At 33.9% G+C, this 17,605-nt stretch overlaps 2 protein-coding genes across 3 annotated transcripts; one reads left to right on the top strand and one right to left on the bottom strand.

The window, feature by feature from the left end:
- Positions 1-4,548: 4,548 nt before the first annotated feature.
- LOC114391029 (mitochondrial import inner membrane translocase subunit TIM17-2-like) lies at positions 4,549-7,553 on the bottom strand. 2 transcript variants are annotated; one of them, XM_028352022.1, is made up of 2 exons: positions 6,802-7,553; positions 4,549-4,727 (listed from the first exon to the last, which is right to left on the bottom strand). In XM_028352022.1, the coding sequence occupies exons 1-2, from the start codon at positions 7,398-7,400 to the stop codon at positions 4,724-4,726; spliced, it is 603 nt and encodes a 200-aa protein (XP_028207823.1). In that variant the 5' UTR covers positions 7,401-7,553; the 3' UTR covers positions 4,549-4,723. The 2 variants fall into 2 exon arrangements, with proteins under 2 accessions (XP_028207823.1, XP_028207822.1); XM_028352021.1 differs by lacking the exon at positions 4,549-4,727 and having other exon boundaries at positions 6,364-7,552.
- Positions 7,554-9,968: 2,415 nt separating this feature from the next.
- On the top strand, positions 9,969-17,527 carry LOC114390480. The gene is made up of 14 exons (XM_028351220.1): positions 9,969-10,212; positions 13,247-13,302; positions 13,391-13,565; positions 13,700-13,801; positions 13,926-13,997; positions 14,259-14,375; positions 14,500-14,577; positions 14,883-14,952; positions 15,010-15,117; positions 15,298-15,376; positions 15,449-15,660; positions 16,128-16,273; positions 16,533-16,655; positions 17,024-17,527. Exons 1-14 carry the CDS (start codon positions 10,126-10,128, stop codon positions 17,180-17,182), a joined length of 1,584 nt encoding a protein of 527 aa, XP_028207021.1. The 5' UTR covers positions 9,969-10,125; the 3' UTR covers positions 17,183-17,527.
- The last annotated feature ends 78 nt before the right edge of the window (positions 17,528-17,605 follow it).

Genomic DNA, 17,605 nt, shown 5'->3' with positions numbered 1-17,605 from the left:
AAATGACAACTAGAACACTTGTGGAACAATGAGAGAAAAGAATGAAATATTTTAATATGATTTATGTTGAGGGGGTGGTGAACATCGACATGTAAAGAAAACCATTAAAATTCCTGTAACAAGCCAATAGCCATCTCAATAATAGAAAACCATCCGTGCTCATGCCATCACACATCCTTTCATTTAGAGGCGAGTTTAATTTTGATTCACAATCATGTTTAGTTACATCAATTAAAACACTAGATCCAAATTAACTAATTAAAAATGCCAATTACTTCCCTCACTCACGAACCTCCTTGCCAGGGATGGAGCAAAGAGGGTTGAAATTGAAAGAGAGAAGGAAGGAAGCGATACATGATTACCTGAAGGAAGAAGAAGAGGAAGAGCCAAGGTCTGAAGTTAGGGTTAGGGTTGGGGGTAGGACCGTAGGACTTGCTGTTTGGTGATATAATACAATACAATTTTAATTTATACACGCTTTAGCTTTTTTCTCTGAACGGAACCCTATTCTTTCACGTGCAGGATTTTTATTTATGTTATTTTTAAGTGGTGGGGCGGATCTGGGTTTGGGGTCGGGGCGGATATAGTAATCCTATACCTGTACCCGTACCTGTACCCGTACCCGACTTTTGGTTATCGGAGAAAACCCGAACTCATACCCGGTCAACTCGGATATTACCCGTCAAAGTCAGGACAGATTCGAGCGGGTACCCACGGATACAGGTTTTCTTGCCATGTCTAGTAGTGACTCCAAAGGTGAACCCATTGATGTAGCTGGTCTAGTAGAGACTAAGATTGAAGTCCACTAAAGAACTAGCAAGGTTGTGAAACCTAGTGGTTGTTGATCCACTTTTGAACCAGTTGTGTTAGTGAAATCTCATCTTTAAGGATAAGGATTAAACGTAGTCCAAAATTGGAGTGAACTAATATAAGAACCGCTATATAGTCTTTCTCTTTCTCTCTTTTTACTTTGCTTTGCATAGAATTAAAAATTGATTTGGATCAAAAAGATTAAAATTTGTTATTTTTCATCTTAACTATAGAAGTGAACTTTGGTTTATCAAAAGATTCTTATTAAATAATTATCTTTGAAACAAAAACTTTAAACTATGAAAGAACTATTTTTTCATAATTGTTGCATTTTCACTTTAAGTAACTTGTATTTCCATTCAGAGTTCGTAACAATTTTCTCATTCTGGACCTGTTCATTATGAACTATCATCATAAACTTTCTTGTTTTCAAAGGAACATCAATTCAATTCCCCTTCTTAAGTGTAGTTCGCATACCCACTAGACAACTAAAATTGAAAATTGCAACCGGAGATTCATGCACCATTAGATCAACATGATTTTTGGACAAAAAATTCGACATACATGATTTTCTAATGACAAAAGTTCTGATAGGGAGCTTATGGACAACAATTCATGTTCCTCTCCTAGTCGTGGTTCAAGAGTAAGCATGAATCATTCATGTTCTCGTTTGTTGATTGGTCAATGAACCCAGCTGCATGCATTGGTGAATCGTCTAGAGGTTAACATGTTATTGGTCCCTTCTTATTTTGTGGGATCCCAAGTGTGCGTCGCATTCCATTGACATTTATGGCATAGGAATTTGTTTTATATATTTTGGCGATAGCAAGGGCTAGCCTATTGGTGTTTATTGTTGCGAGATTGGTCCTTTGTGAATGCAATTATGGCTAAGGTGATGCTAGGTGCACCAACTCTATTGCTTGTACACCCAACATTTTTTGTTAATTTCAAAATTATCCTACATCGAAGGTACGTGAGTTCGTGATTGATCCATATAATTTGTACAGATGAACTTGATCCGTAAGTATAATTTAAACATACGAATCAACATGATCTGTATGAGTCATACGAATCAAGTTAATTCATATGAATCATACGGATCAAGTTGATCCATATGAGTCATACGGATCAACATAATCCGTATGACTCATATGGATCAACTTGATCCGTATGATTCATATGAATTAACTTGATTCGTATGACTCGTACAGATTAAGTTCATCCATATGACTCATACGGATCAATATGATTCGTAGGGATCAACTTGATCTGTCTAACTCATACGGATCAACTTGAAGGGTATTTTCTCCTATTCACTTAAAATGCTAGGTGCACTAGCATCACCCTTATGGCTATTGATGGGGTGGAGATCATTGGGCTTTCTGATGGGCTGATTTTGTGGGGGGCATTTATGTTGGTGACTAATGGGGTTATCTCCCATTTATGTCTCTTTATAGGCATAAATTATTTATAACCTCTTGGTTGTTTCCCAATGTCAAATGATCTGTGTATTAGGATATCGGTACCACTTATATCTTGTTATTAATATATATGTTTAGTCGAACCAAAAAGAAATCGGACCTGAAGGATATATATACATCTTTTACACATATATTAAATAAAAAATTTAAATATATTTTTAATTCTTATCATTTTATATTTTTTTCATTTAATCCTTAAAAAAAACAATTAATCCTTGTAAATTTGTAACGATTCATTTTAAGTCCTTCTATCCATATCTGTTAAAAAATATGACATGGCATCACGAGGTTTACATGGAAAAGTCTTATTGGTTGTATTAAATATGAAATTTTAATAGCAAAATAATATTTTGTTTTTTTTATAATACAAAATTAGAAACTTAAAATGGGTGTTTATAAAAAAACGCAGAGGCACATCGTAAGGGGATTTTATCCACAAACTTTCATTCATTGAAAGTCAAAAGGATTACACAATCTATATTCAGCCAGTCATTACAATTGGCAAATGGATTTACCACTTCATTAACAAAAAAAAGACACTAAATCCACTGCTACATTTTACTCATTGCATAAACTTCAAAACCAATCCACGACATCAGCAACATTATTAGCAGCAAATTTTGTTTCTTTTCTTCTCCATTTTCAACCTCAGCTTTTCAATTTTCTTTAACCACATTTCCATCGTGAGATTTGAACACCCACAGGCCTGTCAGGTCACAACTGCCAACAACACCATTTCGAGATTCCAAAGCCAGACTCATGCTATCTGTACTTGTGCATTGAATGATATGGTTGTAATTCTCATTTGTTGTGTCCAGTCGTGTGTCCGCATCCGACGTCCAATATCTTATTCCAAGTGCCGAGAGAGATACATGTAATTCTCATTGCTGCCATGTCAGATGGCAGAATGGTTTGCTCTGCCAAGAAACCCTAAACGCACAACATATCCGTGTGTTAACCCTTTACCATTTTACGGTATGTATTTTTATTTATTTTTATTTATAAATTAATATAAGACTAAAATATATTTTTTGTCCTTATAAATATCAAGATGTTCAAAATTCATTTCTACAAAGTCGCAAAATTAAAATGTGTTATTTCTGACGAATAACCTGAACCTAATTCGAGCCTACACATGTTAATGAGGAGAGGGCTAGTTTTTTTTCAACTTTTTTTTTTTACATCAGATATTATTATAAACAATGAAGAAAACATTATTCTACATCAGTTCTCAGTACCCCATGGCCTTGCCATAGAACAATCTAAGTTCACTACATAAAACCACCACCAACCACCACACAACCAAACCCAACCACCACCACCACCATTGACCACTGCACAACCAAACCCAACCACCACCGATCATTGTACAACTAAACCCAACCCACCACCACGCAACTAAATCCAACCACCACCATCAAACCAAATTTGTTGATCTAATATCCCTTCTCTCACGATAGTTGGGGCTAGTGGCACAAAGATGCACGTGTGGATTTGTGTCACACCAGGATAAGGGTCTTGCATGACACGAATCGGATTGAGGGTGGTCGTGTCCAACTCCTTTGTGATCATGAGTTTCATGACAATGGTGGTGGTCACAGAGGTACGAAAAATTTGCATTCAGGTACGAAAAACAGTTTCATCAACGATTGTTTGATAATTTAAGGAACTCAATTAAATCACTAAAGAAAAACACTTGGATTTGATTTAATCTTAAAAGAAAGAATCAACAAATAATTGTTCAAAATTACAAACGCAAGACAGTGAAGACACTAACTTTTTCCATCCGCTTCAGTTAATATTTTCAACAAGGGAAAATTTAGAATAGTATTCCATCAGGCACTAAATTCATATATGATTTACTTTTTTAAAGACTAATTTAAGTACTAAAAATAAAAGAAAAATAATTGAAAGAATAAGTCGCTTAATCGTTCTACCGTTGTAATGTTGAAATATTATTGGGTGACTTTTTTCAAAACCAATGCGCAATTTTTCAGCGACCAAAGGACCAGATTGAGTTTTGCTCTAGAAACCAATTAAACCAGCTGAGGATCATATAACACTATCCATCCAGCCAGTGTGCCACAAGTCAATGGGTCAATTTCTTTAAACTTATTTATTAAACTTATTTATTAAACTAAGCGTTTATTTAAAAAATAAACAATTTTTTATTTTTAGTGTTTATCTAAATTGTTTTTGCTTTAAAAAAACTTCTACTTATTTTAAGAAGCAAATTTTATCTACTTAAAAAAAATACTTGTATAAACAACCTTTATTTTAAAGTTATTTTATTTAAATTTAAACAAACTCACCCAATATCACATAAATACCCATGTAAAGTGCCAAGCTAACACTGGTGAATTCACTAAACATCTAATCTTCCCAGTTGATAAAGAGAAACCACGATGTACTTAAAGAATGGAGTCCTGACCTCATCTACATATAACAATGAAAGAAAATCGTAATACAGACAACCAAAATAATGAAGACTATAATATTGAAATACAAGAATAAAGAATACACAATTCTGTTGAGACCATAAATGTAGAAATATGCAGAATTCACACAATGCATAACATATAACTTCAGTTGCTTACTGAATCCTTCATGTTGTAAATCAAAATAAATGAACAGGCTATAAGAAAGTTCCAATTTCCAAATCCATGATAATTTCAAAACCCATGAGAAAGACTAAACCTACATATCTTCATGTTGATGATCAAGATTTAAAATCAGCAAAGCACTATTTTCATTCAACCTATACAAGGATACTCAGTACCTACAATTTTTTTGCTTTAAACCTAAATAAAAATAAAATAACTTCTAATCAGATGCCGGTTAATTCCAAAAGCATAATTTATACCTATTTTCCCAATAAATTAATGATCCAATGATCAGAAAATTGAAATAAAACCCAATGTTTTCATCATGTAAACAGAAAAGACATAAACAGATAAAGCATAAACTGCTACCATTATAGAGAAGACATAGCACCTCTACATTTTAGAATTTTAAAGCAATTTACCACCCCCAGCCTAAACATCAACCTAGTCAAGTAGGCTTTCACACATAAGGAGGTGTGAACTGTATGGCCAAGTTCTGTCAACTGACCAATCAAATATTAACCCATAAATGACGAGTAAATGGCTCACCATGTCCAATCAGGCTCATGGCTGATCTATTGGCAGAGCTGACTCAAAGTCAAGGCCAATGAACTATTGTGCACTGATAGCAGGAAAACAGTAGAGCTGCGAGGAATTGGTAGGCCAACTAGTCTTCGGGGCCCAACATAACAGTCTCTAAAGTGTCATTAGCGGGAACAGTTAAAGAATGGCACACTTGTTAAATAGGTGTGACTAGTCTTAGTCCCTTCACCTCAAGTCATGCCTTGTAGAGCTCACAGGACTCTTGAGTTCACACTGAACTTTTTTAAGACTCTCTAAAAAATACCAATATATGCAGAACAAATAACAATATCACTGTTCTATAAAAACAAATCCAACAATAATAACTGATAAATCATTACAAAAAAGTAATAAAAGAAAGGCTTAAATATGTTTTTCATACTTGTAATATACTTCTTTTTCAGTATACTAACTATATTTTTTTTATTTTACTACCTTACATTTTCAAACTTTTAATTTTGGTATCTGCCATCAGTCTAAGTCTGTTAAGTAATGATGTAATACTAATGTTAGCTTGTCACATCATCACGTGACACTATGTTAACTTGTCACATCATCACGTGACACTATGTTAACTTGTCACGTCATTACTTAACAGAACCAAAAGAAAAAGTTTGAAAATGTCAAGTAGTAGAAAAAAATTACGTAGTAAATTGAAAAGGGGATATATTACAGGTATGAAAAACACATTTAAGCCTAGAGGAAACTACATAGAATTTTACATACTTAAATGTTAAAGATTCATATTTCATCCCATTCTGAGTATTATGTAACCTGTGTTAAGATATATAGAGGATAACATCTTACTCCAACCAAACAAAAGTCATAAAACAGCACCCTCAAACTGTGTAGTACTCCTATTTCCAATGAAAGGAGACATTTAAACATTCAAAATAAATAGCTCCATCTAATATGATATCAAAATTTCAATTCAAAAGAAAACAATACATAAATTATAGATGTGATGAAAGCCTACCACTACACTTATATTACATATTATTGTGAGAGCGAAAAAAAAAAAAGGAAAACAAGTAACAAAATCATTGTATGATAGACAATCATCAAGTGAGGTTCAACAACAAATTCAATATTTAACTTCTCAACTCTTCCACAAAAAATAACTAACCCCTATAACCAAACCCCAATTACTTGAGAAATTATTAGATAGTCTCAGACCACCACATGTTTTATGATCTCAATCAATCAATCTCTACATGAAACTAGTCAAGCATTTCAATTAACTATGACACTCAATTTCATGTCATGTGGAGATCAATTAGGAATTTGGTCTGAACTCTGAACCACAGGATAATCTCTCCACTTACTTATACTCAAAATTGGGCACAGGGGGAGCATCGAAACTCTCCAGAATCTTCGTCTCGCTTCCGCCGCTGCCGGCGGTCTCCTCTCTGTTCCCTCCACCGAACCACCCTCCGAGCCACGGCTGCTCGGACGACTGCGGAGGCTGCGGCTGCGGCTCGTCCATGATCATAGGCATGGGCTGCTGCGCGCTGAGGAACTTGTTGAGCATGATCCCGGCGCCCTCGATGAGGGCGAGGAGGACGCCGCCGAATGCCGCGGAGCGGGCGGAGGCGCCGAGGCCCTGGCGCATAGAGAGGAAGCCGCCAGTGGCGGCGCCGGCGACGATGGAGTTCCAGGGGTCCTCCTTCTGGCGAGCGTAGACCATGGTGCAGTCAAAGGCGGAGAAGAGGCCGCCCCAGACGGCGAAGCTGCCGCCGACGCGGGGGGCGTTAAGGCGCACGGCCTGGGTGGCGCCGACGAATCGATCGCCCTTGGGGGAATTGTAGAGACCCTTGAGAAAATGGAAGGCGGAGCCACCCACCGCTCCCATGCCGAAGGCGCCGCCTATGTCGTCGAGGATGCGATCGGGGCAGGGTTCGCGAGATGTCTCGGGTGTTCCCATGGCGTGTTAGGGTTTCTCTCAATCTAGGGTTTGTGATTTGGGGAATTTTCTCTCTGCCTAGGGTTGGGACTGCACGCGGCGTTGTTGAGGAAAGAGCCGATCTAGGAAGAATATACCCACACGCATGCTACTATTTGTTTATTACTTGTTCCTTACTCTATTCTATTGAAAGATTTTTTGTTTTTGTTTCTTACTTATGAGCAGGGTAGGGGTGGGAAATAGGTTAGGCCGGCCTACAGGGGCCTACGACCTGGCCTACATAAAATTTGGCTTGACCTGACCTATTTAATTAAAACTAGGTTCAGGTTTTTTTAAAAGCCTATCAGGCTTAGGCTTATTAAAAAGTCTTATAAGCCTATAGGTCGGTCTATATATATATATATATATATTATTTTTTGGGTACAATTAATATTATTTTTTAAAAAAAAAAACTAGCAGATTTCATTCCTATAATTAAGTAAAATTTTAATTACAAGGTGTGAGTTTCTTTATCTTTCTCATTATTTTTATTAGTTTTCTTATTTCTGTTAATAGTTCCTTTTTCTATTCAGTTTCCTTTATTCTAGAGCAAATAAAAATCATATCCTATCATATCCTACATTCTTATACAAAATCATATCCTATCATATCCTATTACGTTCCTATACAAAAAAAAATCATATCTTATCATATCCTATTATGTTTGTGTACAAAAATCATATCATATCATATCCTATCTTATAGTGGATATGGAGGAGCTAATGATGGAATGACATTACTATTAATTTTATTGGTAGATATTTTATGCACCGGTAAATAGAATGGAGATGTAGGCTTTATTTTTGTATAGTAATAATTAATATGTTGGTTTGATAGACTTGGATGATACTACCTCAAGACCTCAAGTATGAGGTTTTCTTTTGTTTTAGATTATTTTGTATCATTTGGTGATTTCTGTTTATATTATTAATATATTTTTAGGATCACCAACTAAATTAACGTTAGATTAAAAATTAAGGCAAATTATATATTAAGGCCTTGTTTAGCCTATTATAGAAGGTGTGTTATTTTATTTTGATAAAAACAACTAGGAATATTAAAGATTTGATGTGAAGAAGATTTTTAAATAGACTTTTAAATAGGTTATCAGGCCAGGCTAGACTTTTAAAAAGGTCAGGCCAAACTAAAATAAAGTCTTTTATAGACTATAGATCAGACTCAAATCTTTTAAAGCCGGGCCTGAACCCATTCCCACCCCCCCTACTTATCAGTGCCTAGCAACGTTGATCTTTATCTTTTCTTTATATATATAAAAGGAGAAGAGTGGGGTAGTTTTGAAAAAAATAATTTTACATTAGTGTTGTAAAAAAAAAAGTGTGCTGAATGAAAAGGCAAAACGTGTATATTTCTTTAAAAATTAACGTGAGGTAATTTTGAAAAAATAGTTTTTCATTAATGATGTTAAAAAAAAGTGTGCTGGATGAAAAGATAGAAAAAGCGTGGACGTTATATTCATTTGGAATTAACAATTAATGGCAATTGTGAATTAACGTGTGTGGACTGGAAGTAAAACTTTTTATTCAATTTATTTGTATGGACATATAATAAGTAATACAATAAAAATAATCCAAATTAATAAAAGTAATATAACATGTGTTACTATTAACAAAACAATAATTTTAGTTACAAAGTATTGTAAAATGTATTTAAATTGTTGAAAAAGATATATAATTCTTTAATTATTCTTCACATGTCCCAAAACATATAAAAGAAAATAAACATAAAAATAATTCAGTAACACTATTTTATATACAGGAATGTTATATGAACTATATTTTGAATTTCAATAAAATAAAATATTTGTTGCAGTAAGTTTAAATCTCATGTTGTATTTCTCTGTCAATTTAACACCACAAATTAATATTAAAGGTTATACAAATTAAGAAATAAAAAAATAAAGAAAAATATAAAAATATTATATTAGATTGGGTAATTTAATTGATTGAAATTTATCAAACCAAAAAGTGTGCAATAAAAAAAAGTGTGCTGAGTAACTGAAAAGGTTTTAAAACATGTGTGTCTTCACCGAAATATGAAAACATGTCTTGCATCCACTAAAAATAAGAAACATAGTGATAAATGGTAATTAAATGGAGTTAAAAAAATTATAATTTTACGTTTGGATCATAATGAGTAAATGAAAGGGTTTAAAAAATGTGTGTTGATCCTTCACCAAAATATGAAAACATAGTGATCAAGGAGGACAATAGTAGTTGTGAAAATTGATTATGTAACAATTTGTTTGGAAAGCACACATTGATGAAAAAAGCGAGAGAAAAAGAAAAGAAAAGTTTGAGAAGCATCTTATATATAATGAATATGAATCAGCACATACGTATGAAACAATTGTTTTGTTTTGTTTTGATATGTCCCTCATACCTATTAATAACCACCAATCCAACCGTCACTACCCCTCTTGTCTATTTTAAGTTTGCATTTTAATGCAAACTTACGATCAAAGACAGATATAGAGAAGAAGAGAGAGAGGAGAAAAAACAAAAAGAGTGGTGGTATTGTGTCATGTGTGTGTTTAATTTTGTCGTGTGGTGCAAATGATATGTAATGTAGAGATAGAAAAAGGCTTATAGCATGAAATGTTTGTGTTGCATGAATCGGAGAGTTTAAGAACTAAGGAATAAAGAAAACTTGAGACAACGGAGAAGAGAAAAAAGGGTCACAATATATAATGGTTTCCTTAGACTCTCTCGATTTCGCCCTTTTCCGTCTCAGCACTGATTTTTGCTTTCCTTTTGCCATTTTCGTTCAAGCGCAGGTACCATTGTTTGTTTTCCTTAACTCTCTCTATTTTATCTATTAGTTATTGCATGTATATCATATGATCACTTACGTGTCTTTATTCATTTTTTTGTGTTAGAAATAGTAAAGAAATTCTACGTATGGAACAACTGATACAGGATTATCCAATTGTTGAGTATGAAACTATGTTAAAACTAAAACTTAGATGGATAACTAACTAGTCATAGCATGTTTTTGTATCAATGTTCATTTTACCAAAGCAAGTCTTTAGTTGCTTTACAAATTTTGCATTGGAAAGCTCAATTCTCCCGTTCACGGTGTTTTGGACGCATTTGCAAACATACTTATAATGATTGGATCTGGCTCGATCAGGATTGTCTCGTGAAGAATATATGTGGTCTTTGAAAGAAAATAATACTAACAATCTTTAAATACAAGAAATTAATGATTGACAAATAAAATGTAATAGTACATTAAAACTTGATTAAAACTTGTATCGTTCATGACAGTAAGAATTCTACATGAACTGTAATAATAGTAGATACTTTGGACTTTGGAGATGAAATGTGGACTTGTTTTTCTTCATTATCTATTTGTCAATTGGTGTAATGGTTGAATATGGTTACAATAGGAAATTATGTTTTTACAATTTGTTGGAGCAGGAAGTTCAGTTTGGGGCAATTGTTACGTTTTTGTAGGTTTCTTTTGTGTTTTCTACTGACATTGCTTGAGAAACAATACGCTGATGCCTGATGCTAGGTTTAGCTTGATAGGAGGCGTTCAAATTTGTTTGAATAATTGGGTGCAATATAGCTGTGAAATATTTGTCTTCTCCAAGGATTTTTATATTAATTTTTTTAAATTCTCCATTTCCTATATTTTGGACACCAACATGCTGGATTGCTTCCTATTTCGCATCCATTGAATCCACATAACATGAGGAGTGTGCTGTAATTAAAGAAACATTATAGAGATTGACATGAATTTTTGTTGGGAGAAGTGTCCACATTTAATATTCGTCAATGCTCCAAACAAAAATTGTCTCTCAATGAGGTTGCCTTTGGAAAACCAAAAGAGTCATATTACCTTCAACATTTGTTTACAATCTTCGGTACATGGATCAATAATATTTTAATGGGATCACTATTTGTAGCCATGTTGGTTTTCTGGACCTATTTACTACATTTACAGGCAATCCTTATTGGATGGAAATTTAGATATTGCTTGGTTCCATAAATTTGAAAGCACAAGGTCGTTCCAGTATTGTTTTTTGACTCTTCAAAATTAAATTAGAACAATTTTTGGTTGATTTGACAACGAGACACATTATGGGTAAAATAGTTGCTTTTAAGTCTCATTTATATTGAGTATACCAATTGGATAGATATAGTATTTGCTTTCTTGGAAATTATTATATTCATTTTACTAACAAATGGTTTTTTTACTAATTTCTAATATGTATACGATTTTGTTCTAGAAGCATGGTTTACAACATGTACACATACTCATTTTCTTGCATCCATCTAACAAATACCCAACTGTCGATGACATAGACCAAATCATTTCTATTGAGATACCATCTGAAAAGGATCAATCGGAATTATACAATTTGGTGAAGAGTCACATGATTCATGGCCCGTGTGGTGTAGCTAATAGATCATCACCTTGCATAAAAGTTGGAAAGTGCTTTAGGTTTTATCCAAAGAAATTCCATAATACTACTATTGTGTGATCAAGATGATTATCTAATTTATAGAAGAAAAGACAGTGTTAATACTATTGTAAATAATGGTAAATAATGTGGACTTGTTGTTCTTCATTATCTATTTGCCAATTGGTGTGTAATGGTTGAATATGGTTACAATAGGAAATTATGTTTTTACAATTTGTTGGAGCAGAAAGTTCAGTTTGGGGTAATTGTTATGTTTTTGTAGGTTTCTTTTGTGTTTTCTACTGACATTGCTTGAGAAACAATACGCTAATTCCTTATGTTAGGTTTAGCTTGACAGGAGGCGTTCAAATTTGTTTGATTAATTGGGTGCAATATAGCTGTGAAATCTTTGTCTTCTCCAATTATTTTTATATTAATTTTTTGAAATTCTCCATTTCCTATATTTTGGACACCAGCAAACAGGGTTGCTTCCTATTTCACATCCATTGAATCCACATAACATGAGGAGTGTGCTGTAATTCAAGAAACATTATAGAGATTGACATGAATTTCCGTTGGGAGAAGTGTCCACATTTAGTATTTGTCAAAGCTCCAAACAAAAATTGCCTCTCAATGAGGTTACCTTTGGGAAACCAAAAGAAATTTTAGATTGACAGGGAGGATACCTGTAGAAAACAAAAAAAGATAAAAAATTATATAGATTGAAAAGGAAGATACAGGTGGGAAACCAAAATAAAATTATATTCTGTTCAACTTCTTGTTTGAAAAAGGGGGGTAATGTTCCAGCTTATGGAAATATGTCTAATAAAATGGCTTGGTTATTCTGGCTGAGGTATGAAGTTAAAGAATAAAGACTAGTTTCCATGAGATTATGTGATAAAAAAAATTTTGGTTATCAAACATATTGATAAGGTGGTTTCACTTTATAAGCAGCTAGCCAACAACCAAATAATAATATGGCAATGCAGTACTTCTTGTTAGTTTGCATTGTCGTCCCAGTAGACACTGATTAAAGGGTGTATAATACATGCATCTGAGTTTCTCAAACATTACAAAATAAGAGTATGCAGTATAGTATTCAGTGATAGCATGATATGTGGAAAGGACCATCAAAAACCGAATTTTCAATAGAAACTTATAGAGCAAAGTCATTTTTTATGGTTATCTCAAAGTTATCTTTTATCTTCCTTTTCTCCTTTTCATTGGACCATCTTCCATTGATGCCTTGCCTTTTGATTGTATCACTGCAATATAATTATTTACATGCTTATCCTTCAAAAGTATTGTTTTATAGTTTGTATTCCTCCTGTTGTTTCTTTAGGAGAAAATCTACATGCTACTGTGTCATACAAACCTGATTTGAGGTTTCAATATGCAGGGATGTCTAATAAGCTTAGCACTTGCTTTTGGGTGGGCTTGTGCTGCGTTTGTCAGGTACTCATAGATGTCAAACAAAGTTTGGAAACTCATTTATCATTTTGCCAACAAGAAATTTATAGAGCACTTTGTTTTTGCCTTACAGAAACCGAGAAATAAATAGAATAAAGAAGAGTATGCGGAACGGCAACAACTATGCATTCCTTTGTCAAGATATTAATGAACTTGAGCACTCCAATCAGGCTGGTCTTCCAAAAGTAACAGTAATTATGCCCCTAAAAGGATTTGGAGAACACAATCTCCATAACTGGAAGACTCAGGTATACGACACATACCACTGCAACTTCTTGACATAATGAATTTTTTTCTTCTTGATGCTCATTTTCCAGGTTTGAGCTTCTCCTTTTAAAAGGAAATATTTGATTATTATGATTCTGTTCTTTTACAAATGCAGTTAACATCACTTTACGGTGGCCCTCAAGAATATCTTTTAGTAGTTGAAAGTACAGAGGATCCTGCATACAATGCTGTAGCAAAACTAATAGAAGAATTAGAGGTACATGTGAAACTCATTAAGATTTGATTCTATTGTTTTGGTGCCTTTGCAGAACAGTTTTGTGTCTCTTCTGACAAATTGATATTTTCAGCATCTTACTTAGATGTATGTTTAATGCATGCAGGATTCTGTTAAAGCTAGGGTTATAGTAGCTGGTTTATCAACAACTTGCAGTCAAAAAATTCACAATCAATTGGTATGATTTTATTCTTATACTTTGTCCTTATATATACTATGACACTTGCTGATGCATCTTAATTGTTTAATTGACTAGTTGAAAAACATAATCTATATAACCCTATAACCCTCGCTAGGCTAATAAATCTACGAAGGACCAACATTTACTTATTGATATAGAATGTCTGGGAAATTTCATTCCTGTTAATTTGTTAGGTTGTCCTTGCTTGATTCATTTTACCAACGACACTAGTATTACATAGTATTGGCACCTGGGCAGGTTGGAGTGGAGACAATGCATAAAGATAGCAAGTATGTATTGTTTTTAGATGATGATGTTAGGCTACATCCTGGATCAATTGGAGCACTCGTTCGGGAAATGGAAAAGAATCCTGAGGTATAGCTTAAAAGAATTTGTTTTCTTGTGGTTGTTTTCTTTAGGTGTTTAATTGAAATATTTATAGTTCCACTTGCCTAAAACCATTTGGTTACACTCTTTCAACTGTTATCATGCTTAACAGATATTTATTCAAACCGGATACCCTCTTGATTTGCCTTCTGGAAGTCTAGGGAGTTACTGCATCTATGAATACCATATGGTACACAACTACCTTTGGATTTATATCTCTTAATATCTGTAGCAAATGTCTGGGTTTATATAACATTGTGTTTTATTCTGTTTGCCATAAATGAAGCTTAGCTAATTGAATTTTGACTTTGGTCTTGAATTTGTTAGATATCTCATCTCTTTGTTTGGAGTTAGCTGTCATGATTCCGAATTTGTAATGTGTTATGGTCTTAGAATTGGATCTGATGACTTCTATTAATGGTTTTTGATAATATATCAATATTCTGATTTGTACATACTCAATTCACTTATTCCCATTTTTATTTTGTTCTACAGCCTTGTTCAATGGGCTTTGCCACTGGTGGACAAACATTCTTTTTGTGGGGAGGGTGCATGATGGCAAGTAGCTTCTACCTTTTTATTTTCATTAGTGCATAGAAATACTTATAGTTTAACTGTTTAGTTTTTCTCCAGATGCATTCTGAAGACTTCAGGCAAGATAATTGTGGTATAGTCTCGGCACTTCGAGACGGTGGATATTCTGATGATATGACTCTTGCAGCCATAGCTGGTATATCTTTGATACTCAACAATCTTTTAAATTCACACTTTGAGAATTAATGATGCTACAGCTTTGCTAGCATTCAACTAGCATAGACTTAGTCTTTTCGCAATATATATTCAATGTTTTTTCTTGGTCATTCATTCCTGTTTATTATGGCGTTCATTGCCATGATACTGTTACGTTCAGGGGCTCACAAAAAGCTCATTAGTTCTCCAGCGGTTGCTGTCTATCCTCACCCCCTTGCAAGTGATCTTAATTTTGGAAGGTTTGTGATTGTTGCTCACCTGAAATTAGAGATTCACCGTATACTCTCCATTAAATATTCAAACATGTGCAGGTACTGGAATTATTTGAGGAAACAAACATTTGTTTTGGAGTCATATGTAACCAAAGTTAACCAAGTAATGAACCGTGCATTATTTGCTGTTCACTGTTATTTGTCATGGGGATTTGTTGCACCATACTGCATGGCAGTGATTCATGTTGCCGCAGCACTAAGATTTCGCGCTAGGGAGTACTCACTTGAAGGAATAAATTACACTTCTGGTGGTGAGAACACTACTTTCCCTTCGTAGGTAGGTTGTTAGTATTGATTCATACATAAAAAAATTGGCAGGATGCTGACACAGAATGAGGGATACTGTTCAATTTATTTGAAGTGTTAGCAAACTCTTGTGATGGGTCTCTTATGCTTTAATGCAGAATAGCATGCACTTGCATAGAATTTATAACCACTATTATATAGGTGATTCATTTAAGTTTATTATTTATGCTGTCATTTTCTTACCTTCTCTCCCCTGTGGGGTACTAAATTAAGAGAAAGAAAGAAATCAGGTATGGACTATGTTAGTTTACTATCTGGTGTTGCATTTCCCCTACTGAAATTTATATTTGCATTCATGTCATGATTCGTGAAGAATAGACAAGGTTTGTGAAAAGGAAAAGAAAATTGGAAGAAACTCTCATTTTTTGGATGAACTATCTCTCACTAAGCTTTAAGGTTTGCCTTTTCTCAGGGTTAACAATGGTGTGGCTCCTAGCCACATGCACTCTTATTTCACTTTTCTCAATGTGGAACTTGACAAGGATAGAAGTTCTACTTTGTAACATATTGTCCCCAGAGGCACCTCGACTTTCTCTGACTTCTTATAATTGGTTTAAAGTAAGTATTTTCCCAAGTTCTTAAACCCAAAAAGTGTTTCACCAACCCTCCTTTATACGTGGATGGTTGAGTGATGTTATCCTAGATGTCTTACCACATTTCAACATGGCATTGCAATGAAATAAAGAGATGCAAGAATTTGTACCAACTCGAATTATAATTTGTAAATATTTGAGTTAATATGATGTCAAGGAAAGTGAAATACTAGTTGATAAGGTAAGATTTGATTTATTTTTAATTTTTATTTTCTTTTGAACAGGTATTCATTGCAATGCTGGTGGGTAACTTTTTATACCCTATATCTGCAGTTCGTTCTCATTTTACTCAGTCTATTAATTGGTCTGGCATTATATACCATTTGAAAGATGGAAAAATCAACAAGGTAAGTCAAGGTTTTATGTCAACCTTAGCTTGACTTCTACAAGTTGATGGTAGAAGTTGAAATTACTACTCCAACCTTTCTATTCCAAGTGCTACTATACTCTTACAGTACAAGAAAAGTGTTAGTAACAAACTTTCTAACACATTATAAGCTGTTAAAATTTGTTGAAAACTATAAAATCATGAGTAAACTTATTAAATGTGACATGAGATCTACAATTTTTCACGATTTCTAATAAATTTCAAGAAGAATGTTAAGAAAAAAGTGTATTATCAACATTTCCTTAGTAGCAATTGAAAAGAAAGGTTAGAACCATGCATTCCGTTTTCTCAACCATTTTTTTGTTTGGTTCATTGCATGTTATTCAGATAGATAGAATACCAAAAAGGCAGGATGTGGCTCCAGTTTTCACTGACTTGGGAGGAAAACATTTGTATGGAAAGAAAGGGATGCCTACCAAGGTTTCATTCCTCAGTTCTATGAACAAACGTTTGTTCCAATGGCGTCAACCTAAGAAATTTGAGTAACCAGTAAATAGATTCATTCAGCATACAAAGTTTCTGTCTATTTTGTCTTGTGTCTCTGCGCCCAATTTTTGAGGCACAATGGCTCCTTTTGAAGCAGAGGTTGTTGGTAAGATCAATTGGTCTTATTGAATTATTTTCTCGGTATAGGTCTTATTGATTGTTTAGTGATTCATTATTGATAGATTGATTATTTTGTGAGGCAGAATCCTTGTTCCATATACATGTATTTTTAATTACCCATTCAATCCCATATGATTTATAGCTCCTTGGAGCTGATTTTGTAATTGTAACAAATCACTTTTGTAATTTATGAACATGTATTTCACATTCAATTTTTTAATTCCATTCTCCATTACACAACATATTATTGTAGCTTTTCCCTAAACGATACTCCTTTTTAAAATTTGGGCAGATTCAAATCAT

Source organism: Glycine soja, chromosome 16 (genome assembly GCF_004193775.1).
Source record: "Glycine soja cultivar W05 chromosome 16, ASM419377v2, whole genome shotgun sequence".
Taxonomy (NCBI): domain Eukaryota; kingdom Viridiplantae; phylum Streptophyta; class Magnoliopsida; order Fabales; family Fabaceae; genus Glycine; species Glycine soja.
This window is presented reverse-complemented; position numbering and strand designations above follow the sequence as displayed.